Genomic DNA, 26684 nt, shown 5'->3' with positions numbered 1-26684 from the left:
GACTGGATATTACCTTTGCGGGTCCCTTCCAACTCTCCAATTCTATAATTCCCATCTTACCCATGCATGCAGATTTTGTACAAATTGGTGTCCTCTTCCAGCCTCTTTTTAAAGGGGTGGGGATGCATAAATGGCTACCCTACTGAGAGCAATGTGGCCCCTCTGCTCCCAGTCCTAAGGCCTCGGCCCAGCATACCTAAAGGAGCGTCTCCATTCCCATCATTGTTCCCGGACACTGAGGTCCAGTTCTGAGGGCCTTCTGGCAGTTCCCTCCCTGCGAGAAGTGAGGTTACAGGGAACCAGGCAGAGGGCCTTCTTGGTGGTGGCGCCTGCCCTGTGGAACGCCCTCCCATCAGATGTCAAGGAAATAAACAACTATCTGATTTTTAGAAGACATCTGCAGGCAGCCCTGTATAAGGAAGTTTTTAATGTTTGATGTTTTATCGTGTTCTTAATATTCTGTTGGGACCCACCCAGAGTGGCTGGGGAAACCCAGCCAGATGGGCGGGGCATAGATAATTAATTATTATTATGGTTATTATTACAAAAGAGGTGTCCTGTATCCCTGCACCTCAAATTGCTCCACCCAACTCCCTTGCAGCAGACTGCGGTCAGGCCCCTTCACATATTCAATGGGACACACGTTCGGGGCTGGTGAGGAGGATTGTGGGAACTTGTACCTGCAACTCGAATGGTGTGAAATATTCCTGCTTTTTCTTTTTTTAAAAGGCTTATTCAAAGGAGGGGTGTATCACAATATATACACAAAGCCCCTTTCCAAGAGAAGGTGTGCTGAATCACCAGTTCACATTGCTAGCGAAAGAGATAAGCACCGAAGTACCCTACTCAACGCGGGGACACGGGTGGCGCTGTGGGTTAAACCACAGAGCCTAGGACTTGCTGATCAAAAGGTTGGCAGTTCGAATCCCCACGACGGGGTGAGTTCCCGTTGCTCAGTCCCAGCCTAGGACTTGCCAATCAGAAGGTCAGCTCGTGACGGGGTGAGCTCCTGTTGCTCGGTCCCTGCTTCTGCCAACCTAGCAGTTCGAAAGCACGTCAAAGTGCAAGTAGATAAATAGGTACCGCTCCAGCAGGAAGATAAACGGCGTTTCCGTGCGCTGCTCTGGTTCGCCAGAAGCGGCTTAGTCATGCTGGCCACATGACCCGGAAACTGTACACCGGCTCCCTCGTGATGTTGTGACATTGCATGTGTGAGCATCACACCTCATTCTCTAACCTCTGCAGAAGCTTCGCGGGCTTTGGGAAGGCTGTGCCAGGCCATAATACTTTAACTTACCCAGAACATTTAGGGCATTAGCCTAGTCCCCCTAGTCCACTGAATGCAAGGTAAAGGACCCCTGGACAGTTAAGTCCAGTCAAAGGCGACTATGGGGTTGCGGTGCGCATCTCTCTTCAGGCAAAGGGAGCTGACGTTTGTCCACAGACAGCTTTCCAGGTCATGTGGCCAGCAGGACTATACCACTTCTGGCACAACGGAACACTGTGACGGAAACCAGAGTGCACAGAAACGCAGTCTACCTTCCTGCTGCAGTGGTACCTCTCTATCTACTTGCACTGGTATGCTTTCAAACTGCTGGGTTGGCAGGAGCTGGGACAGAGCAACAGGAGCTCACCCTGTCGCGGGGATTTGAACTGCCGACCTTCTGATCGGCAAGCCCAAGAGACTCAGTGGTTTAGACAGAATGCACAACACTGCTACTCAAGCATCAAAACGTTCCTATCCCTGTTGTGAGATCCTTTTAGTTTGGGACGGGAAAAGGGCAGAATGCAATGTTATGTTTTTAAGCTGCCTTATACTGAGTCAGAACGTTGGTCCATCTAGCTTAGTATTGTCAACACTGACTGGCAGCAGTGGGTTTCAGACAGGGAACATTCCCAACCCTTCCTGAAGATGCTGGGAGCTGAACCAAGTTCTGCATGCAAGGCAGCTGCTCTGCCTCTGAGCTACATCGCTTTTGTGCCACATGGAGTATGTTCACTGTGTGCATACGGGAGCATCAGGCCAAAGGCCGTTCTAGTCCAGCATCTTGCTCTCACAGTGGTCACCTAGATGCCCATGGAAAGCCCACAAGCACAGTGTTTCCCAACCTTGGGTCTCCAGCTGCTGTTGGACTACGATTCCCATCATCCCTGACCATTGGTCTTGCTAGCAAGGGATGATGGGAGTTGTAGTCCAAAAACAGCTGGAGACCCAAGGTTGGGAAACACTGCACAAGCAGAACCTGAGCACAAGAGCCCTCTCCCCTCTTGTAGTTTCCAGCAACTGGCATTCAGAAGCATCAATGCCTCTTACTGCAGAGGCAGAGCATAGTCACCATGGCTAAGAGCCATCGTTTCCTACCAGCAAGCCAGCCAAGTTGGTGGCCATCTCTGCCTCCAGTGGGAGTGAGTTCCACAGGTTAATTACACGCTACACAGTTGGGCAAAAGGGACGTGAGTTGCGCTGTGGGTTAAACCACAGAGCCTAGGACTTGTCAATCAGAAGGTTGGCGGTTTGAATCCCCGCGACGGGGTGAGCTCCCATTGCTCGGTCCCTGCTCCTGCCAACCTTGCAGTTCGAAAGCATGTCAAAGTGCAAGTAGATAAATAGGTACCACTCCGGCGGGAAGGTAAACAGCATTTCTGTGCACTGCTCTGGTTCACCAGAAGCAGCTTTGTCATGCTGGCCACATGACCCGGACGCTGTATGCCGGCTCCCTCAGCCAATAAAGCGAGATGAGCGCCGCAACCCCAGAGTCGGCCATGACTAGACCTAATAGTTAGGGGTCCCTTTACCTTTACCTTTACACAGCTGGGCAACTGAGAACTGCAGACCTTTTCTTATTGATTGTCCTTAGATAATCTTCAGGGGGGAACCTGGGTCAGCGTGTACTTTACTTACCTGGTAATCGGAAAAACAAAGATTGAAGTCAAGACACTCGCCCAGATCTCCACGGTGTCTAAAGTTTACTTTAGACTTAAGTGCAGCACCCTTTCACACTTCTTGTATTCTTAGCTGTTAATGTTTTATCTGTCTGCCAACCTGGTTACATCTGAAATGGAGAAATAGAAATGCATGGTGGAAAGTCAAGGCAGTGATTTATTTGTTTGTTTAGAAGGGGGAACGCCAGAACTTTACAGCCTGGGGTGGGGAAATTTGGATTCAAGGGTACAGAGTCTGATCCAGCAGAGTTCTTTTGTTCCATCACCGTATGATTAATTTGCTTCCTTGTAGAGACGCGGGTGGCACTGTGGATTAAACCACAGAGCCTAGGGCTTGACTATCATAAGGTTGGCGGTTCAAATCCCCACAACGGGGTGAACTCCCATTGCTCGGTCCCTGCTCCTGCCAACCTTGCAGTTCGAAATAGGTACCGCTGCGGCGGGAAGGTAAACGGCGTTTCCGTGCGCTGCTCTGGTTTCGCCAGAAACAGCTTAGTCCTGCTGGCCACATGACCCGGAAGCTGTACGCCGGCTCCCTCGGCCAATAAAGCGAGATGAGCACCGCAACCCCAGAGTCGGTCACGACTGGACCTAATGGTCAGGGGTCCCTTTACCTTTCCTTAGAGAAATCAGGGCCTTTGGAATTATACTTGTTCCGCATTTGTAAGAACTCAATCTTTTTGATACCAGGCAGGTGTTTTTGATGTACTCTTTTTGGTGCCTGCTAAAAGCAATTTCACTTAGACAAGTCTACCTACATGTTTAGAAAGTTGATGCGAGTCTTAATCTGCTTTGAGTCTACTGCTTTTTAAAAACTTTATGAAAGTTTTATTTTATTTTTAAAATATTTTTTTATTGGTTTTACATATAATCACATTACGTAACATCATATCCTCTTATTTTATCTCTTTGGCTCAACTGAGCCTAACAGCTTCCCTCCCTCCCGTCTGATGGTTTACAAAATTTAAATTTGCATCTTTACATTTCGCTCCATTTCCTATCCTTGTTATATCATTACCTAAAATATTGTATTACTTACTTTATGAAAGTTTTAAATTAATGTTGTTAATTTTTCTTAGTGATAATGTTACTGTTTTTCAAAAATCACTTGAGGCTTATTATTATTATTAATTATTACTGCCCTATACCCAGAGGTCTCAGGGCGGTTCACATAATAAAATCAAGATATAAAACCACAAAATACATAATAAAAATAAAAACAACAACCCAATAGCCCCCCTTTACCATGAAGTGGTGTGTAATTCTGTTAACCCAACAAAAGGTGTTGATGGACCATCTGAAAGGACATAGGTGCTAACTTTCTGGTGGCCTGGGTGTGGTAGCACCCACAAAATTCCCCATGAAGGGGCCGGGCACCCACAAATTTTGGTGCCAGGGCCATGCATACTGCATGGCACCCATGGCCCTGGGTACCTACAGCCAGGAGCCCAAGCTGACACTCCTTTGGCCCTTAGCTGTCAACCGTCCCTTATTTGGCGGGAAACTCCATTATCCCAGCGCCGTGTCCCACTGCTGTCCCTTATTGATGATGTCCCTTAAATTTCCCGGGTTTCATGCACTCCCGGTTCGGGAGGGAAGCAGCGGCTCAGGGTCCTCCGCCGTGAGAGAGCATGCGCTGTCACGAGCTGCCGCGTCTCCGTTTTCCCCCTCAGGGTGGCGGTGGGCGGGCGGACAGGCAGCCCCTCTCTTGTGAGACTTCCGCCACGTTGCCAGAGGAAGCCGAAGGCGGCAGCGGTGGTGGCAGCTGAGGAGGTGGCCTGAGGGAGGAGGAAGAGGAGGAGATGGGGAGGGATGCAGAAGGGCGGCACTTCAGGGCCACCGCGGCACTGCAACCGCCTCATGCCGGGCTCGCGGGCGGCGTGGGCGACAGTCTCCCTCCCTCACTCCCTCTCGGGCGGGGAAGGGCTGATGGAACTCCTCGCGCCAGGACGACGGCAGCCCCGACGTGCTGCTTAGCATACCCTCCAACCAGTGCAGCATCTTAATGTAATGATTTCCCCCTCTGCATCCCTTTCATAACTCTATTTTTATAAATCATTTGTCCATCCATAGTTCAAATTTTTACTACAAGTTTTCTGTCAATCCTACCAATGTATGTAACACTTGACAATAGCTTTTCAAATAAATTATAAACTTTCCCCATTCTTTATTAAAGAGGTCCTCTTCCTGGTTACTAATTCTGCCTGTAAGCTTTGCCATCTGGACGTCATTCATCAGTTTTGTCTGCCACTCTTCTTTGGTTGGAGTTGTAGACCCTTAGGATCATCTAGTCTAACCCCCTGCAAAACACAGTCAGTCGCAACCAAAGCAGCATGGCTTCATCAGTGCCGGATTTATGTATAAGCTAAGCCAAAATCCCTTATTTTGGCTGCTGATCCCTTATTTTCAAGGTTGCTGGTGCCTTATTTTCAAATCTGTAAGTTGACAGCTATGCTTTGGCCTGGAGAGACAGATGTTGCCAGGTGATGGGGGTGTTTAAGGTGATGAAAACGGAGTCTGGTAGAAGGGGTTCTGGGAAGAAGAACCAGAGAGAGAGGCTGGGATCCATCTTTTGGGCAGGCTGGCTGCAGAGCTGACTGGGAAAGATGCCTTGGAGAGTTCCTTAGCAGGGTGTGCTGGGAAGAAGAAGGAAGAAGATAGACTGGGATCCATCTTGGGCAGGCTGGCTGAAGGCTGGCTCCTGGCTGCACTGCTATAGGGGACAAACCCCTCTTGAAAGGACCATGCTGTAAGATCTGGACTCCCTCCATGCAGATTGCAGGTGTAAATAGGTGAATAAACTCTCTGAAGCTGCGACAGTCTTCGCTGTGTCTCAATTCTCCAAAGGAACACAGATCCTGAGGGGCAGGCACCCGACTTTTGTAACAGCATTCTCATTTCAGCAGTGCCTCCATAACATTCCTGCCCCAGAGGATATGAAACTGCAATCTACTAAAGCTGACCATTTTTAAATCCGCAGGACCGGATAACTCGCGCCCAAATGTTTTAAAAGAATTGGCTGAGGAGCTCTCTGAACCGCTGAGGCTGATTTTAAGTAAATCATGGAATACTGAGGATATTTCAGAGGACTGGAAAAAGGCTGATGTCAGTGTTCCAGTGTTTAAAAAAAGTAAACGAAATGAACTCGGTAACTATAAGTCAGGCACTGTTAACATCAATCCTGGGTGGAAATAATTAATGCATTAAAATGAGGATCCACTTAATCAAATAATTACAGGGTCTTAATACCAATAATTAGGGCTGGCAAGTGATTAAAGCCCTCTCCCATTGATTAATAATTTGCGTTTCATCCAATTAATTATTTGATTAAATCTAGATTTTTGCATATCAGCAAAACCTCAGCAGAAGTGCCCGTTTGAGTTCCTGGAGAATTTAGTTTAACAACTCATAGTTCAAAGGAATATCTAGAATTGATATGGCTTTTTATCATCCAGTACCTCGGGACCAAAAAAGCTTTGGAAAAGGTTTGTTTTTAATCGAAATTGCTCATTAAAATTGGCACCATCGTTGAATCAACGCAGTGGACTGATCAGCCACTGATTAATATCTCCATCACTGATGATCATGCAAATCACTAAGGTTTTAGTGGGGTGTTCTGCCCCTCCCAAGCAAATTTGATACACACTTTGAAATTGGAGTACAAACGTGATTGATGGAAGTTGCTGCTTTAACATTATACACCTCTGTAAAGGGTCTGAAACAACTCAACATCCCATTCAGTTTGGTGAATTGACGAGGTGGGGAAGTAATGTGAAGTCCATCTAAGGGATAATATAATTCAGTGCTTTATAATTCTGGATTCATAGAATTGTGGAGTTGGAAGGGACCCTGTGGCATAGCTGTCACCTTTTCCCTTTTCTTGCGAGGAATCCTATTCGGAATAAGGGAATTTCCCTTAAAAAAAGGAAAACGTTGACAGCTATGCCCTGTGGGTCATCTAGTCCAACCCCCTGCAATGCAGGAATCTTTTGCCCAACATGGGGCTCAAACCCATAACCCTGAGATTAAGAGTCTCATGCTCTACCAACTGAGCTATCCCAGCTATAAATGTCAAAGTTGCCACTTTTTTTAATAGCATCCATGGGACCCATTTAAAGCATGGATGGACTGAGAGTTGCTAGGAGACTCCTATTCATTTCCCAGTTGCTGGAAATCACGGGAGGGAAGAGTGCTCCTGTGTTCGAATCCTGCTTGCAGGTTCCAACAGGCATCTGGTTGGCCACTATGAGAACTCTTCTTAAGTTCTTATGCAAAAGCACCTAGCCATGGCAGTGAATCATTTCACCTGTTGTGTCTGAATAAGCAAAGGCTTTCTCCTTTCAGTTTTTTGTGTGTGTCCTCTCACCAGTTATGTGTGTGTGTTTCTGCTTGTCCCTTGGAGCAAAACATCAAACATCCTCAAAATAGCTTAAATTGCAGAGGATCTCCCTAAGCATTTTTTGTCTTACAGCCGAATCTCTCTCTCTCTCTCTCTCTCTCTCTCTCTCTCTCTCTCTCTCTCTCTCTCTCTCTGTGCCCTCACACAAAATTCATGTCAGAAAACTGTGCAAGGGTTATTCTGAGATGGAGCCAATATTTGAAATCAGTCCCCGCTTCTGTCTCTTTTCCTCTCCCTCCTCCCTACCTCTTCAAGAAGCCTGTTTGTTTATAAGACCGTGATGTCAGGCTCTGGTTTAGTTTAATTTCCTGCTCGGGGTGTCAGCCCCTTCCACCGCATTTCTCCCTTTTCCAGTCATAATTACTGGCATTTATGCAGCAATCTGTGATTTATTTCCCACCACAACTCCCAAAGTTGACAGCATTTCAGTGCAAACTTCTCCTAATAAACACATTTTTGTATGCAACCTTGGCTGAAAATATGCACATTTTTTGCAAGCTATTTCCCTTAATAATATGATGCATATTTTTGTAGGTTAATTTTCACTCATTTTTAATGCACATTTCCCACTGATACATGTATTAATTGGTTGGTTGCTGGAAACCTCAAGAGGAGAGAGTGCTGTTGTGCTCAGATCCTGCTTGAGGGATTTTTGTTTGGCCCCTGTGAAAACAGGAGGCTGGACTGGACGGGCCTGCAGGCCTGAAACTGGGGAATGTTAAGACACTTTGCAAATTATCAGTTGAAATGGTAATTTTATTGTTTATTTTTTTAAAAAACAAACAAACCCAATACTGCTTAATATCATTAAAAAATCTCTAAAGTGCTTTACAGGAAAAACAAACAAGCAACAATGATAACAATTAAAACAGCAACGATTTCACTTAATATTTTGAGCTGCTAATCTCTTTCAGAAAGAATTACTGCACTGTTCTGAGTTGAAAAGCTTTTGTGCCCAGGCTAATTCTGAGGAATAATCTTCTCCAATTCATTGGCGCTAATTGATATTGATATGGATAGATACAAAATATAGACTATGATATATAATATGCAGTTGAAAACCTTGACATTAGGACCCATGGAGGGGATGGCAGGAGGTCTCGAGATTCAGAGAAATCTCTTTATATGGAAATGTTATTTGGTTTTGTTATAAATCTATATTTGGAAAATCAAATAAAAACGATTTAAAAAAGATATTGTGACCCCATTTGCATAGGCAGTTAAACTTATTTAGCTGTAGTGATTTGGTATAAAGCTTATGTGATCATTAAATGACAAAAAAGGCAACATTCAATAAGATCACCATATATAAATATACACACCGTATTTTTCGCTCTATAAGACACACTTTCCCCCTCCTAAAAAGTAAGGAGAAATGTGTGTGCGTCTTATGGAGCGAATGCAGGCGGGAGGCTCTGCTCAGCACTCCCTTTAAAGAGCGTGTGTGTGGCTCTTGGGGGGCTTTTCCCTGAGAGCCACACACACGCTCTGTGAGCTCTTTAAAGGGAGCGCAGCTCTTGGGGGAGCCTTCCTCCCACTGCCCTCAAGAGGCTTCACGCAGCTGTCCCATAGCCAGGACAGCAAGTGGGATCACAAATGGGATCCCTCTTGCTGTTCTGGCTTCTGGGATTCAGAATATTTTTTTTTCTCTTGTTTTCCTCCTCCAAAAACTAGGTGCGTCTTATGGTCTTGTGCGTCTTATAGAGCAAAAAATACGGTGTACTTGGCCCACCCAGCTCCATATTGCCTACGCGGAGTAGCAGCAACTTTCCAGGGTTTCAGGCAGGGAATCTTTTCCCAAGCCATACCAGGAGACACCAGGGAATGTCTACCTGGAACTTTCTGCATGCAAAGCCGTTGCTCTACCACTGAGCAGAGCCCAGGGCCAGGAGGGACATTGGACCATGAAGTATATAACAGAGAGGGTTTCTCTTTGCTTCTGCAGTTGAAGTGAAAATCGAAGTGGTGCTGCCCGAGAAGGAGAGAGCCAAGGAGGAGATGTCGCCCAACGGGAAAGCCAGCCCCATCATCTACAAAGCCAATGGCACTTCTCGCCATTTCCAGCTTGAGGAATACCCGGTCGCCATCAACCCCTACCGGAACCTGAAGGACGTGGTTGAAGCCTCTGTTTGTTATGTGAAGGACCTCGACAATGGACAGTGAGTGTAGAGCGACAACGTGTCTTAGGCACATTGCGACTGTTACCATACCCTCTGAGATTTCACTGATGGAAATAGGGAAGTCCTATTCAACAACAGCAACAATAATAGTAATACCCTTCTAAATTGCAACCCAGCCAAGATGTGTGGGGTATAAATGATAAATTTATGATTATGATTATTAAATCAGGACACTTCCAAAATTTTTATCTCTGCAAAATCCTTCAATCCAGTTGTTGTTTGTTTAAATTTGGACCTAAAAGTCCAGTAGGGTATGTGTGTGTGTGTGTGTGTGTGTGTGTGTGGGTTGCTATCTGATGTGAGGCGCTGGTGTTTGATAAGCCCAAACCCAATGCTTTCCTGGGTATTCAGAGCTACCTGTGTGGGTTTTTGTTCCAGCCTTCCTTCAAATATCAGTGGTAGATTTTTTGTTTATCATTTGTCTGTGTTGTCATAATGAAATTACACACACTTTGCGGTTTTCTGTCTTGAATTGAATCAGGGTTTCCTGTATGCACCCCTTTCCTGGTGCAGGTTAATTCTTTGTATAATTCTTAACACTATTTCTACAAGGTACATTTATTTTCGTGTGTGTGTGTCTTTGTGTTATATATAACACAAAGACACCATCTAACGATTGTATAGTTGCTTATCTCCTTGGCTTGGGGGTTGCGTAACTCCATACCCTCCAACATTTATTTGATGAAAATAGGGACGGCCTAAGGAAAAGTAGGGCATTTCGGAATCAATTCAGAAACTGGGACGGCTTTTGTAAATCTGTAAACACTTGGAGGGTCCATGTTATATACCACCTGTCCCTCCTTATTTGCAAGTTAGCACATGAGATTTTCATTTAAATCAGCATCTTCTTTTCCTTTCCCTTCTTTTCTTTTTCCTTCTCTTTCTTTTGGTGATCTCTCCAGCTTAGGTGGTTTACATGCAATTTCTCTCTTGAAGATACACCAGGATTTATAGTCCCATTCTGCAGATCAGGAGACTGAGGGATCATCCTGTCTTCACATTTCGAGGCACAGGTCTGGGCTTTCCAAGTTTGTGTCCAAGCGCTTTCTTTTTTTGCCCCCGCAAAAACTTGCTCTTTACCGCTAAATCGGAACAAACAGCAATCCCTGGGAAACCTAAATTACCATTTGCTCCGATTCAGCAGTAAAGATTGAGTTTTCCTGCAGAAAGCGGAAGGCCAAAAGAAAAGAAAAAAGTCCTTGGACAGGGACCAGGAAAGTGCAGACTTGTGCCTAGAAAGTGTGGGGCAAAAGGAAAATGTGGATAAGCTCCAAGACTGAAAAAGAGAAGCCTGAAGCCATCTCACAAGATCTGAGGCGAGATTTGAACTGTGGGCCTTCCTGGTTCCTGGCTCCACTGTTTAGCCACAGAAGGGCTCCATGTGACTCTCATTCTCAGCATAACATCCTTGACTTTGCTAGTCTCCCTGTTAATTGTGCACATGTAAAACTCAGGTTTCCGTTGAGAAAATATTGACGCTGTTTTAATTCTGCCTATCCAGGATGCGAGAGGTGGATCTGGGCTGCGGGAAAGCACTTCTGGTCAAAGAAAACGGGGAGTTCTATGCCATGGGCCACAAATGTCCTCACTATGGTGCTCCGTTGGTGAAAGGTCAGTTTGCCCTATTATGAAAATGACATGTGTTCATAAAAAAAAACCTTTTTCTAAAACTGCAGGCTTGGGGAGTCCTTGTACTTTCTGCGATTCTATCCCGGGAGTGCTGGGAAAGGTCGGAATGTGACTTGGTTGCGGAATGCAGAATCTTGGCTTTCGTTTTTAAAAATAAACACGCAAGTTTCTAGCCCTCAAGACGTGCTTGAAAGTGTTTGGGCAACAGCTGTTGAAGGCTTGGATGGGTGGCTGAAAAGAGTATTGTGAAGGCTTGATATCAGTAAGCAGGGAGATGCTGCCACACTAAAACATAGGGTTCTTACAAATGTGGGTGTTCTGTGGTACCACCAACAGTTCCAGTTCCATAGGGCTGGGAATGTCCCCTGCCTGAAACCCTGGAGAGCTGCTGCCAGTCATAATAATAATAATAATAGTTTATTTATACCCCGCCCATCTGGCTGGGTTTCCCCAGCCACTCTGGACGGCTTCCAACAAAACACTTAAAATACAATAACCTATTAAACATTAAAAGCTTCCCTAAACAGGGCTGCCTTCAGATGTCTTCTAAAAGTTTGGTAGTTATTTTTCTCTTTGACATCGGGTGGGAGGGCGTTCCACAGGGCGGGTGCCACCACCGAGAAGGCCCTCTGCCTGGTTCCCTGTAACTTGGCTTCTCGCAGAGAGGGAACCGCCAGAAGGCCCTCAGCGCTGGACCTCAGTGTCCGGGCAGAACATCAGTGTAGATAACACTGAAGAAGATGGACCAATGACAGCTTCCTATGTTCCCATGTAGACTCATTTCAACTTGTGTTCCTCACCTCCTTCCTGCAGGGGTTTTGTCCAAAGGACGCATACGCTGTCCCTGGCACGGGGCTTGCTTTAACATCGGCACAGGTGACATTGAAGACTATCCAGGCCTGGACAGCTTGCCGAAATTTCAGGTAAGACCTCCAGGGTTAAGCCACCATACTGCTTTGAGAAAGGCACAGCAGGGTAATCACAATCTCCAGCATCTGCCCAGGGTTTGGGATGCCCAGAGGGCAAGATGCCTTCGTTGAGGTCCTTTTGTCCTAGAAAGGGTAGAAGGATTCTTTACTGGTTAGTCTGGTCTTTGCAAATTTGAGTTTGGTGTTCAAGGTGCCACTGTAGAGCTCATTCTTTCTGTAACTCAAGGGTTAACTCTGTTGGTGTTGAAGTCAGTTAGCCAAGAGGGAGAGAGGGGTGGAGATGTTGTTTAGCTTAGGAACCAGGCAGAGTGGCATGATGTTCCCTGAAGTAACACTCTGGCTATGTGGCACTGAGGGAGTTTCTCCTCTGTATGTTACGTTGAATCTCTCTCTGCTACATAGAAGAACTGAAGTAAGAAAGATAAAAACCGCTCTTTTCATTTCTCTTCAACTTACACACCATTTTGTTCATGTTCTTTGGGGGGCTTTTAATGACAGTTTGCAGGTGTGAATTGCTTTTGGTGGGGGAATGTGTGTGAGGTGTTGCGCCAGTCTGTCTGAAACTCATTTGACATTATTATTATTATTATTATTATTATTATTATTATTATTATTATTATATCACCCTTCATCATAGGATCTCGGGGTGGTTCACAAAAAAATTACAGGATAAAACCAATAAATAATCAAAACAAATATGAAAAACTTTGATTATGCAACCATTTTTAAAAAGAGAAATCAATTTATATTCCTAGGTGAAAATCGAGAAGGAGAAAGTGTACATCAGAGCAAGCAAACAGGTGAGATGACCTTTGAGATTCCTGTAAGGTAAAACCTTATAGCATGTGCCTAAGCCTCTTTTGTTGTTGTTTAGTCATGTCCGACTCTTCGTGACCCCATGGACCAGAGCACGCCAGGCACTTCTGTCTTCCACTGCCTCCCGCAGTTTGGTCAAACTCATGCTGGTAGCTTCAAGGACACTGTCCAGCCATCTCGTCCTCTGTCGTCACCTTCTCCTTGGGCCCTCCATCTTTCCCAACATCAGGGTCTTTTCCAGAGAGTCTTCTCTTCTCATGAGGTGGCCAAAGTATTGGAGCCTCAGCTTCAGGATCTGTCCTTCCAGTGAGCACTCAGGGCTGATTTCCTTAAGAATGGAGAGGTTTGATCTTCTTGCAGTCCATGGGACTCTCAAGAGTCTCCTCCAGCACCATAATTCAAAAGCATCAATTGTTCGGCAATCAGCCTTCTTTATGGTCCAGCTCTCATACATCACTACTGGGAAAACCATAGCTTTAACTATACGGACCTTTGTCGGCAAGGTGATGTCTCTGCTTTTTAAGATGCTGTCTAGGTGTGTCATTGCTTTTCTCCCAAGAAGCAGGCGTCTTTTAATTTTGTGGCTGCTCTCACCATCTGCAGTGATCATGGTGGACCAAGTAAAGCCTCTTTACTCAGAAGTAAATCCAACTGAGTCCCAATGGAACTTGCTGCTAAGTAAGAACAAATGGGTTTTACCAGTACAGAACATCGCCAAAAACCAAATTTTTCTCAGGGATGCTTCTCCTGACCAAAAACAGTGTGTGTGTGAGTTGGCAGAGGAGTCGCAGAACTGTAGATTTGGAAGGGACCTCGTGGGTCATCCAGACCAACCCCCCGCAATGGGGGGAATCACAGAAGTGTGAAAGGTTTTCGCTGACACCGTCTTCTTAATGGCCCCCTTCAGGCTCTTCAGACGCAGAGGAGGACCAAGGTGATGGCCAAATGCATCTCTCTCAGCAACTACAACATCAGCAGCACAAATGTACTCATCATCGGGGCAGGTACCGTGAGCCAGAGTTGGGCTCCAAAAGCAGCCTGGGGTGGGATGGAGGGCAGGTGTTGGGTGAGGGGTGACTTCACTGAAGAGATGGCACCACCTTCAGGTCAGCTGCTGTACTGCAGGGAGGTTGGACCTTTTCCAGCTCGAGGGCCACATTGGCTACTGGGAAACATTCCGAGGGCCAGAGGTCAGTGGTGGGCGGGGCCAGAGGCAAAACTGGGCGGAGCATTAGATGTGAATTTTGCCATTATTGTTGCTGCTGTTGTTATCATTATTTTATTTTATATACTGCTCAGGTTGAAAAATGGTTTGCAACTATACATTTAATCCATAATTAAAATACAGGCGATCCTCGGGGAGGAACGTTCTGGACCCCCACGCATGTCAATGGGGCCTGCATATTACCCCGCTCCATCCCCCCATTCTGGCATTTTAGTGATATTTTATGGGTGTTTTAGCCATGTTCTGGGGTCACCTCCGGGTTCGGAGCCATGCACACGTGTGTGATTGCGCATCAGTCGGACGCGCATCAATTGGCCGCTGCCTGTGCACAATATTATCAAGGCATTCTAAATCAAAATATACAATTTATTATTTTATGTTGTGGTTAGAGTGTCAGGCTTGGACCTGGGAGACCAGGGTTCGAATGCCGCCAATCAACTAATGAAACTCACTGGGTGTGACCAGGAACCAGTCACTGCCTAATCAACCTCACAGGGTTGTTGTGAGGAATAAAAATGAGGAGGGGAGAATGACATACAACACTTTGCTCTCTTTGGAGAAAAATGGTGGCAATAATAATAATAATAATAATAATAATAATAATAATACACGAACAAATACACTTTTTTCACAGGCCCCGCAGGACTGGTGTGTGCAGAGACGTTACGGCAAGAAGGCTTCTCGGATAGGATTGTGATGTGCACGATGGACCGGAACTTGCCCTATGACAGACCCAAATTAAGTAAGGTTGGTATTCTCCAGTTCATTCTCCTTGTATCCTAAACTTGGTGGAGGGCAAATCCTAATCAAGGGAGAGCTAACTTGGTGCCATCTAGAAGTTGTCGGACTACAAATCCCATCAGCCAGCGTGGCCGATGGTCAGGGATGATGGGAGTTGTAGTCCATCAATATCTGGAAATCCCCACATCGGCTACCACTGGCATAAGCTCTTGTAAACTACAGTCCTCTCCAGCAGATGCACGAAGTGTTATCTTGAGTTACTGGACTATAATAAGATGATATCGAATTATAAAGAGGTGAAGGAAGAAGTGGGACATTTGTCCTGTGATTTGCAGGCACGGGTCTGAGAGCTGCTTCTTTCGTCCTGCTGTTTTTCCTGGGAAAACTCTCTTGTTTACTGCTGAATCAGAACAAAGACGAACTGAATTTTCTGCAGATGGACGTTTGTTCTGATTCAGGACTAAACAGCAGAGACTCAGCTGTGCAGCAGCAAATATAAAATTTTAAGTGGGTTTTAAGTACAGTGGTACCTCGGGTTAAGAACTTAATTCGTTCTGGAGGTCCGTTCTTAATCTGAAACTGTTCTTAACCTGAGGTACCACTTTAGCTAATGGGGCCTACTGCTGTCGCTGCGCTGCCGCCGTGCGATTTCTGTTCTCATCCTGAAGCAAAGTTCTTAACCCAAGGTACTATTTCTGGGTTAGCGGAGTCTGTAACCTGAAGCATCTGTAAACTGAAGTGTCTGTAACCCGAGCTACCACTGGACATTATACAAATGGGGCACTAGATGGCACTGGTGAGCTTATGGCAAATTCATTTTCCCCCCCAAGACACTAAGGAAAAAAAAAGCATTTTCACAGAGTATATATATATATATATATATATGCAGGTTTTGGTGTCCTCGGGTGTCTTCCCGTGTAAAAGTTGGGGTGTCTAGGCGACGTTTCGACGAGGTCTCACTCGTCATCTTCAGGCTGGTGCTTTCGGCTTCTTGTTACTGGAACAGAGCGGGATCTCAATGTTTGAGTTCCTATAAATACTGTAGAGGGGGTGTGGTGTCTAGCCTCCAATGTTCTGGGCAGAGAGGAAGTTCCCAGGCTAGTGTGCCTTTTCTTCTTTTGTTCCTTAATTACTTGAGAGATACCTTGAGTGATTTCTTGAGTGATATCCTGAGTACCACTTAGGTGGGTCATTAGGTGTGGATTAGTTGCCTAATGACCCACCTAATGACCCACCTAAGTGGTACTCAGGATATCACTCAAGAAATCACTCAAGGTATCTCTCAAGTAATTAAGGAACAAAAGAAGAAAAGGCACACTAGCCTGGGAACTTCCTCTCTGCCCAGAACATTGGAGGCTAGACACCACACCCCCTCTACAGTATTTATAGGAACTCAAACATTGAGATCCCGCTCTGTTCCAGTAACAAGAAGCCGAAAGCACCAGCCTGAAGATGACGAGTGAGACCTCGTCGAAACGTCGCCTAGACACCCCAACTTTTACACGGGAAGACACCCGAGGACACCAAAACCTGCATTCCTGTACCCGTGAAAATCTACGAAAGCAAATATATATATATATATATATATATATATATATATGTCTAGATTCCACCCAGGGGAAAGCAGTGAGACAAAATAAAAACCCGTGTCTTGAAATCAGGCACTCTTCCAACTTCCTCCCTCAGCTCTGGTAAGGAGGAAGTTGGGGCAAGGATGCTCTCAGTGGTGGAATTTGGGCTCTCAGATTTCAGCATGCCCTGTGCGGTGCTAAAATTTGGTGCCCCCACCTCTTGCGCTCCATCTCACAGCATTGTTGTGGGGCCCAGTTCAGCCAAACTAGTTGCATCTATCGGCTCTCTGTTCTTTTCAAGGCTTAGATGAATACCATTGGATCTGACTGTGGAAGTGTCTATGTCCACATGTTCTTTCTTTCAGTCTCTTGAGGGGTGGGCTATGGGGGTGGGCTGATCTGGTGGGGGGGTGGGGGGAGGGAGAGAAGTGATCAGAGGGGGTGGGCAGTCATTCAAATATCCAAAAGTGCCCTCTGGGTCAAAAAATAATAATCAGCAACCCCTGCTTTTGCTAAGGACAAAAATGGATTTTCTTTTCAGTCGATGGATTCTCACCCTGATCAGATTGCCTTGCGACCGAAGGAATTCTTTCGTACGTATGACATCGAGGTCCTGACAGAAATGCAGGTGTGTGTGTGTCTGTGTACAAGGGGTGGAAGTTTTGTATCAGTGATATTCTATACTCCCAGTTTGAATTCTCAATTTCGTCGGGAGCTGCCCCATACTGTGTAAAACCATTGCTTCCATCTAGCTCAGTGTTGTTTACACTGGCCGGCAGCAACCCTTCCAGGGTTTTTCAGGCGGAGGACTCTCCCAACCCTAACCCTAGAGATGCTGGTGGGAATTGAACCCAGGACCTTCTGCAAAAGTTCGGTCCTTAGCTTATTACGCTTTCGGATGTTCCTTAAGATGTTCCGTTGAATGACCCTTTGGAAATTGTTTCAGGTGGTGGCTGTGGACGTCAAGAACAAGACAGCTGTATTCAAGGACGGGTTTAAAATGGAGTATAACAAACTGCTACTTGCCACTGGGAGCACGTAAGTGACGAGCAGGACATTTTTGGGCACCCAAAGTTTTGACCTTAAGAGAAAGGTCATGGATGGTTATTAATTTATTATGTATTATTTGCTTCATTTATATACCACCTTTATCTCCCAAGGCCTCAAGGTGGTGTATATAGTTCTCCTCCCCGCATTCCATCCTCACAACAACCCTGTGAGGTAATAATAATCATAATAATAATTTATTATTTATACCCCACCCATCTGGCTGGGTTTCCCTAGCCACTCTGGGTGGCTACAAACAAAATATTAAAACACAATAAAACATCAAACATTAAAAACTTCCCGATACAGGACTGCCTTCAGATGTCATCTAAAGGTCAGATAGTTGTTTATTTCCTTGACATCTGATGGGAGGGCGTTCCACAGGGCGGGTGCCACTACCAAGAAGGCCTGGTTCCCTGTAACCTCACTTCTTGCTGTGAGGGAACCGCCAGAAGACCCTCATAGGTGTCTGGGGACCCACCTCAGTGTCTGGGGCTGAATGATGGGGGTGGAGACGCTCCTTTGAGTAGGTTAGGCTAAGAGATGGTGACTGGCCCAAGGTTACCCAGTGAGCTTCATGACTTGAGAGGGGATTTGAAGCCTGCTCTCCCAGTCCAACACTAACCATTGACAGCACATTGGTTGTGAGCTCTCTTTCTGTGGTGCGTTGAATGCAGCGCAAGAAAGTATGAAACTGCCATATACCGTATTTTTTGCTCTATAAGACTCACTTTTTCCCTCCTAAAAAGTAAGGGGAAATGTGTGTTCATCTTATGGAGCGAATGTAGGCTGCGCAGCTATCCCAGAAGCCAGAACAGCAAGAGGGATTGCTGCTTTCACTGCACAGCAATTCCTCTTGCTGTTCTGGCTTCTGAGATTCATAATATTTTTTTTTCTTGTTTTCCGCCTCCAAAAACCAGGTGCGTCTTGTGGTCTGCTGTGTCTTATAGAGCGAAAAATATGGTACTTAGATCATTGGCCCATGTAGCTCAGTATTGTCCACACTGACTGGCAGCAGCGGCTGTCGAGCATTTCAGGCTGGGAGTCTCTCTCAGCCCTACCCATTAGGGATTGGACCTGGACCTTCTGCATTCCAAGCAGGTGCTCTACCTATGTGGAACGACCAGGACTTTGGGGCAACATGGAGTGGCTGTGTATTTTGAGGACGTTTTTTCTGTGATCGGTATCCACATTACAACATTGGGACGTCTGCCAGACTTTGATCTTGTAGAATTCTGTTTCGGCTACAGTCTTCCTCTGCCATCACGTCTTTCCAGGCCCAAAACCCTTAGCTGCAAAGGCAAGGAAGTGGAGAACGTTTTTAACATCCGGACAGTGGAGGACGCCAACCGAGTGGTGAAACTGGCCACCAGCAAGAATGCCGTGGTGGTCGGAGCCTCTTTCCTGGGTGAGCCTCTCTCTGCAAGGAAGGACGGTCAGATAAAATAATTTACGTACCTGGGATAAGGCTTGGCCTGCCTACATTTTTGACTAGTTGTACAAAACAAATGAAATGCCATGAAAATCCCTGAAACGAGGAGTAATCGACTAGAAATATTATCTTGTGGAAATAAACTAAATAATAATAATAAATAGAAAAATCATAAACCTTAAATGACCAAAATTCAAAAAAATACTGAATTTACAAAAAAAAGGGTTTGAAAACCTAAATGGCAAGTTTTAGACAAGTTTTAGAAATGTTCCCATGGTCTAGATGTTACTGCTGATGTTAAAGATCAGTCTTTACCCCCTTTTTGTAAATTCAGTATTAGAAACTGTACCTTTGAGTCCTCAATCATTTATTACTGCGCTTTGCTTCACCTAGGTTGAGCTAGGATTATAATACTTCAGAATTTTTGGGAGTTCTACCCCCTTTTTTGAATTTTGGTCATTTGGTCAAGGTTTATGATTTTTCTATTTCCTTCTGAGGAAACTGAATAGTTCAGGGAAATGAGGTTTATAGCTGGCATCCCGTTAAGGCTTTGTTCAATTTTAGGTTTTTCTAATTTTTTCCTTAAACTTTTTGATTTTTATTATTTAGTTTATTTCCATAAGATAATATTTCTAGTCGATTACTTCTCGTTTCAGGGATTTTCACAGTATTTCATTTGTTTTGTGCAATTTCTCGGTTCCGTAACTGTCTTTTTTTCTACTACATTTTTGACTAGGGCTTTTCATATTTCTTGTAGCTGTTGGAACATAACCTGTTGGTCCCTATAGCAGAAAATGTGCTGCTTTTAGATGTTTTAAACTGTGGCGGGGTGAGGTGGGATTCAAACCCAAGTCCACACACTATAACCACTAATTGTACTGGTTCTTAAATCCAGTTTGATACATTTATTCACCTGACTGTGGATTATAACCATTATTATTTCAAGTCCTAGTGAAAATTCATTGGCGTTTTTATTGCGCTTTCTCCTGCTTATTCTCCTACATGATTTGGTGTAATATTTATGGGTGTTTTTTGTTTTGCAAAACAATATCTCCTTATGTAAAGCATGTTAGTATTATATTTTCACAAATATATGCATTTCTTTCATGCTTTCCCCTAATACAGTGGTACCTTGGGTTACATACGCTTCAGGTTACATACGCTTCAGGTTACAGACTCTGCTAACCCAGAAATAGTATCTTGGGTTAAGAACTTTGCTTCAGGATGAGAACAGAAATCGTGCTCTGGCAGCATAGCAGCAGCAGGAAGCCCCATTAGCTAAAGTGGTGCTTCAGGTTAAGAACAGTTTCAGGTTAAGAACGGACCTCCGGAACGAATTAAGTACTTAACCTGAGATACCACTGTATATGCTTTGTGTATGCACAGTTGAAGAACTGCATCATAAAATTCAGGGAAGTGCGAATTTTCAATGGATAATTGCGCTTTATTTCACGTATTGTTTCGGGAAGTGCATTCTTTGGTGTGGTTTCCTCCGTGGAAGGTTTTACTTTTTCTTGTTTCTGTTTTCCAGGCATGGAAGTTGCTGCTTACCTCGCGGAGAAGGCGCATTCCGTCTCTGTGGTGGAGCTGGAGGAAGTTCCTTTCAAGAAGTTCTTTGGGGAGAAGGTTGGCCGATCCATCATGAAGGTAGCAACAGATATGGAAAGTTAACCTGTGAGAGCTCCTAGAATCATAGAATTGTAAAGGTGGAAGGGGCCCTGAGTGGTTATTAAACCACTTCTTTAAAAAAATACATCTTTGGACCCGGCCGATATGGCCAACTATCGCCCAATCTAAAATATTCTATTCTTGGAGATTCCATTCATATGTCAAGGGAATAAGCAACTATCTGACTTTTAGATGACATCTGAAGGCAGCCCTAATAAGGGAAGTTTTTCAGGCTTGATGTTTTTATTATGTTTTTAGATATGCTGTAAGTCACCAAACCCAGCCAGATGGGCAGGGAATAATAATAATAATAATAATAATAATAATAATAATAATAATATCCAACCACCATCAAGACAGGAATATGTAGCTGTCCCATGCAGGGATCAAACCTGCAATCTTGGCATTATCAGAACCATGTTCTGGCCAACTAAGCTATCCAGGCTGACTGTGGCCATTTTTTTGAAAAACGTCTGTGAGGAATGGAAGTTTTGACCAACTGTTCGATAATTCGAGGATCCATTATTGAATCTAGTATAGGGGGGATTTATGATTCTTTTATTACCTTTATTTAATTTTATTCTGTAATATTTATACATTACTTTTTATTTATTACAAACTTTTCTGATTATTTTTTTTTAAAAAACCAATTACTAAGCATAAAGTGTTGTCTTGCAGGACAAATGCATGTACGGGTGTTAAGTCTTGTATGCAATCATGCATGTAAACATCAAAACAGACTTGGAAAATCTTCTACTTTGCAGACCGAGCTCATATCCACACAACTTAATTGTAAAAAAAACAACATAGAGACATAGAGATTAAAAAAATAACATAATCAGTAAATACAGTTATAAGCAATTATTTATTATTTTATATACTGCTTAATGCCCAAAAATAGACTTTTAAGTGGTATGCAAAGTATAATAACAACAACAACAACATGTACCCCACCCATCTGGCTGGGTTTCCCCAGCCACTCTGGGCAGCTTCCAACAAAGATTAAAAATACATTAAAATGTCACACAACTTCCCTAAAGAGGGCTGCCTTCAGATGTCTTCTAAATGTCAGGTAGTTGTTTATCTCTTTGACATCTGATGGGAGGGCGTTCCACAGGGCGGGCGCCACCACTGAGAAGGCCCTCTGCCTGGTTCCCTGTAGCTTTATTTAATTCATTTAAAAGCAATGAATATATTAGCAAGGCATAAAACCAGTTAGCTACGCAAATTATTCAAATATAGAATCACATATCTGTGAAGTTGAATGGAACCCTAAAGGTCATTAATCCAACTCCATGCAGGGCAGGAATCACAGTTAGATAATCTCTGACAGATCCCCCCCCCCCGCAAACATCTGTTTAAAAACCTCCAAGGAAGGAGAGCCCATAATTAAAATATGCAGGGGAGAGGGCTTTAACCCTTTGTTTCCCACTGTAGTCTTGATCTGTTGGGGGGGGGGGGCAGCAATTTTATGTGACTGTGTGATTTGCTGCCACTATGTGACCATAGTTGTGTGAATGGTTAAAATCCCTCCACCTGACATGTTGGGTTCTGATCTGGATTGGGGCCCCAACTGCTGGCCATTTATCTTTAAAAAGAAAATCCTATGCTTAAGAGCACCATTACAGAGCTAATGTATAATCTTCCCCCTCCCTCTCCTTCTCTCTCTCTTGCTTCCTTGCTCTTGGACAGATGTTTGAAAACAATCGGGTGAAATTCTACATGCAGACGGAAGTCTCGGAACTGCGGGAACAGGAGGGCAAGGTAGGTTTGTGTGCAATGACCTTTGAGCACCATCTGTTGGATTTCCAAGGTCTTTGCCTTTGTCATTCTGTGCTTCTTGGCCTGCTGGGGCTGATGGGAAGGTGATTCTATGCCTTGCATTGATCTAGAAAGAATCTAGTCCCATACAGCACCGGGGCTGAGAGGTGTAGTGTAGGACATTCCTTGAGAGTCTGTGACTGGGATGGGGGGCGGGGAGAGAGAGAGATCTGTGTAGGCACTGCTGTCTAGGTTTGCTTGTGGAGGTCTTCTTTGTTCTTTCTAAAACTTAATAAAAACGTAAACGTAATAAAACGTAATAAAAACGTAATGGTGCCGTCACGCTCTGCAGTTTGCAGAGCAGCCGGTGGGCAGCCAATCCAACTGCAGCAAGGGTTAGCTGCAGAGATCGGGGAGGGAGGCTTCTCACATAGTAGTTGAACAAGCTGTTGCATGAAGAACCTGCTTCCTTTAAGTTAGGGACGGGGTAGAGGAGGAATGGTGGAGACTGTCACAAATTCTTTGCGGCGCTTTAGCAGAAATGCTCAGAGTTCCAGGTTCTTCAGTGCAGTATATTTATTGTGAGCTATATATACAAATCGCCTGCCAACCTAGCAGTTCGAAAGCACCCTCGGGTGCAAGTAGATAAATAGGGACCGCTTTCTAGCGGGAAGGTAAACAGCGTTTCCGTGTGCAGCTCTGGCTCGCCAGAGCAGCGATGTCACGCTGGCCACGTGACCCGGAAGTGTCTCCGGACAGCGCTGGCCCCTGGCCTCTTAAGTGAGATGGGCGCACAACCCCAGAGTCTGTCAAGACTGGCCCGTACGGGCAGGGGTACCTTTACCTTTACCTATATATACAAATACACACACACACACACACACACACACACACACAGTGGTACCTCAGGTTAAGTACTTAATTTGTTCCGGAGGTCCATTCTTAACCATTGATATGTCATCCAGAACCAGTTGGAAGTCCATATCGTGATTTCTGTTTCATAATTTTTGGCCTGGGAACATATTGCAAATCATGACGTGTGTGTGCCATGCAAAAATCAATATTTGGGGAAAACTGTGAAGCCAGACAATTCCTCTACATAGCTCCATCCTTATTTCGGTGTACATATATATATATACACACACACAGTCATACCTCGGGTTGAAGTTGCTTCAGGTGGAGTTTTTTCAGGTTACGCTCCGCGGCGACCCGGAAGTAATGGAACACATTACTTCTGGGTTTCGCCTTGCGCGCATGCGCAGACGCTCAAAATGACGTCACGTGCATGTGCAGAAGTGGCGAATCATGACCCACGCACGCAGAGATGCGGGTTGTGTTCTGCTCAGGATGCGAACCGGGCTCCGGAACAGATCCCATTCGCATCCAGAGGTACCACTGTATATCGGTAAATTGCGATGTTTTAGCTGGTGATATATCATGATGTTGAAAAGCAGATATCGCCCAGTCCTAGTGCAGGTAAAACCACATTTCTCACTAGACCCACGAGTGGTATAGCCTACAGCAGCCTTCCCCAACCTCGCGCCCTCCAAAGGTTTTGAACTACAACTCCCATCAGCACCATGCATCCAAAACACTCGGAGGGTGTTTTGGGGAATGGTTTCATAGGACAACTTTTCCATTCTTTATTTCCTGGTTTCAGTGTGGGGTAGACTACTCTGTGAATGAAAGAAAAGGGTGTAAGATCTGGGCAAAATGGGCTGCGGCTCATCTTTCCAATTACTACTATTTCCTACTTTTTTCTCTCTCCCTTGAAGCTAAAGGAGGTTGTACTGAAAAGTGGCAAAGTCCTCCGGGCCGATGTCTGCGTCATAGGCATAGGTAGGTAGCCATGCAAAACTTTACTTCTCTGGAATCCATATGGGGGGGAGTCATGGGCTGCTATGCACCCTTCAGACCATCCATTGCAATGGGGAACGCAGTGGGAATTACTACTGTAAATTGGCGCATTACTACTGTAAATTCCTCATCAACTAGGTTGCTTATCTATTTCGTAAAATTCATATTCCGCCGGATTGTAAAACGATGACAACAACGCCTCAAAGAAGTTTGCAAAAAGAAGAAAACAATAAAATGATCAGTAAAAACATTCAAAAAAAATAAAATCAGCAATAAATTAAAAGCAGATGAAAATATACAGCAACATTCTACATGTCTGGGTAGGTTTGCCTAGATGTTGTTTTTTTTTAGTAGGTGCTGAAAAGAGTACAGTCAAGGCGCTTTCTTTTGGCCAAGAAGCCGAGAATTATTGTTGGAGGCAGGGGGCGGTCAGACGCTGGGACTTAGGGCCAGGCTGGTGGTGCTCATGTCGGCCTGGATAGCTCAGTTGGTTAGAGCCTGGTGCTGATCTTGCCAAAGCTGCAAGTTTGATTCCCGTTTGGGACAGCTGCATATTCCTGCGGGTTGGACTAGGTCATGGTTAGGCAAACTAAGGCCTGGGGGCCGGATCCGTCCCAATCGCCTTCTAAATCCGGCCCACGGATGGTCCGGGAATCAGCTTGTTTTTACACGAGTAGAATGTGTGCTTTTATTTAAAATGCATCTCTGGGATATTTGTGGCGTATAGAAATTCATTCACCCCCCCCCAATATAATCTGACCCCCCCCACGAGGTCTGAGGGACAGTGGACCAGCCCCCTCTGAAAAAGTTTGCTGACCCCTGGACCATAGCTGTCAACTTTTCCCTTTTCTTGCGAGGAATCCTATTTGGAATAAGGGAATTTCCCTTTAAAAAGGGGAAACGTTGACAGCTATGCCCTGGGCTAGGCCATTCAGAGGGTCCCTGCCAACTTAGAATTCTGTGATTCTATGGAGAAGTTAGGCACAGCCCTCCCACTGACAACATTCCTGTCTCCCTTTCTGGGCAGGTGCAACCCCAGCGACGGGCTTCTTGAAGCAGAGTGGCATTAACGTGGACTCCAAAGGTTTCATTGTGGTGAACAAGGTAAAACCGGGGCACGAAAGGCAGGCTGGAGCCCAGTGCGAGTGCTTTGGCACACACAGCAGATGTGCCGTTAACCCACGAGGTTCTTTCCTCCTCCCTTCCAGATGATGCAGACCAACATCCCAGGAGTTTTTGCAGCCGGCGACGCTGTTGCATTTCCACTGGTGCTGAGGAACAACAAGAAGGTGAACATCCCTCATTGGCAGATGGCTCACATGCATGGTGGGTAACGCTCAGTTTCTTGTTTCTTCTTTTCTCATTTAAATTTTTCTTTTTATAACGTATACAAAGCAGAGAGAATGGTTATAGCAACCGGTGAAAATCAAAAGATGAGAAATAGGTAGTTGAGTCATTCAATTCTACTCAGCATTGATTCAGAGCAGATTCTAACATATAGTTAGCAGAGTAAAAAATTAAACATGTTGCAGGATTCCCCCCAAATCGATCACAGGCAATTGTATTTCATCCAGCAGAGCTTTACTGCTACAGAAGGCAAATGAGCAAAATGGTCAGAAATCCAATACATTCAGGATTGGCACTGTCCATAAGAAATCCAGTTGCAGCAGACTTAAACTTAAATTTACAACAACTTATAATAAGTCTAAACCTTAACGCTAAGCATACTATGTACAAAACACCACACCAGGAGGAAAAAGAGATAGAAAGTGAAAGTGAAACCCAGGCACCTTCTAGCCTTATTTTTATATTCAGCATAACCTTGACAGAAAGAGATAAGAGAACCAGTTTAAACCAGCTGTACTCAGCTTCTCTGAAGGTATAACCCAGACATCACGAACCTTCTGCTTGTTTCTTTCACACAGAGAAGCTTCCAGAACCCTCTTGAATAATTAGAATAGGAAATGTTAGATAGTGGGTGGACATAGCAGACGACGCAGCGATTTCTCCAAAGCAGCTCTTTATTTGTAAGCGGGAACAGAACTGAACAGCAAACAGCTCAGCCGGCCTGCTTTTATAGGCAGCCGGCTGTCAACATTGTAGCAACAACAACCCAGGGTTTCCTGCCTAAAGTAACTGACGTGGACCTGAGTGAAAACTATATACATGATACTCCTGGTGGCCAGGGTGAGAACTTCAATACATAACACCCCTCCCCACCGAGATAAGGCATTAGTTACAATCATAGTGGTTCCATTACATACAGCAATACCCTTATTGGTTTCAGTAAGGCACATAAGCATATTAATTGACCCTATTCACAAAACAGCTTTACATGTGCAGTTTGTCCAGGGAACATAGTCTTTTAAATACAGGCTACTGGCCTTGCAGATTTCCTGGGCGGAGAGTTCAGCAGCTTCTGAGGCCACGGCCTCCTCAGTGGCTTTCTGCAGCGTGAGGTCTGGCTTGGCGAGGAGACGCCGTTG

At 44.9% G+C, this 26684-nt stretch overlaps 1 protein-coding gene across 6 annotated transcripts in view; it reads left to right on the top strand.

Moving 5' to 3' along the window:
- Positions 1–26684, top strand: part of AIFM3 (AIF family member 3) — a 52382-nt gene that overhangs the window by 18198 nt on the left and 7500 nt on the right. For 2 of the 6 annotated variants that reach the window (XM_083717235.1, XM_083717237.1), the window contains exons 3-17: positions 5924–6073; positions 9288–9501; positions 11024–11133; positions 11965–12074; positions 12836–12880; positions 13804–13900; positions 14756–14868; positions 16975–17061; positions 17380–17471; positions 18758–18888; positions 20444–20559; positions 22273–22344; positions 24117–24180; positions 25226–25302; positions 25407–25524. In XM_083717235.1, coding sequence (XP_083573361.1) covers positions 5924–6073; positions 9288–9501; positions 11024–11133; positions 11965–12074; positions 12836–12880; positions 13804–13900; positions 14756–14868; positions 16975–17061; positions 17380–17471; positions 18758–18888; positions 20444–20559; positions 22273–22344; positions 24117–24180; positions 25226–25302; positions 25407–25524 — 1596 coding nt within the window. Of the gene's footprint in view, positions 1–5923; positions 6092–9287; positions 9502–11023; positions 11134–11964; positions 12075–12835; positions 12881–13803; positions 13901–14755; positions 14869–16974; positions 17062–17379; positions 17472–18757; positions 18889–20443; positions 20560–22272; positions 22345–24116; positions 24181–25225; positions 25303–25406; positions 25525–26684 lie in introns of all 6 variants that reach the window. The other 4 variants (XM_083717234.1, XM_083717236.1, XM_083717238.1 and 1 more) reach the window with 2 other exon arrangements.

This window comes from Podarcis gaigeae, assembly GCF_964106915.1.
Source record: "Podarcis gaigeae genome assembly, chromosome: 16".
In the NCBI taxonomy this organism is placed as follows: domain Eukaryota; kingdom Metazoa; phylum Chordata; class Lepidosauria; order Squamata; family Lacertidae; genus Podarcis; species Podarcis gaigeae.
Note: the sequence above shows the minus strand (reverse complement) of the source record. Positions and strands in the feature narration are given on the sequence as shown.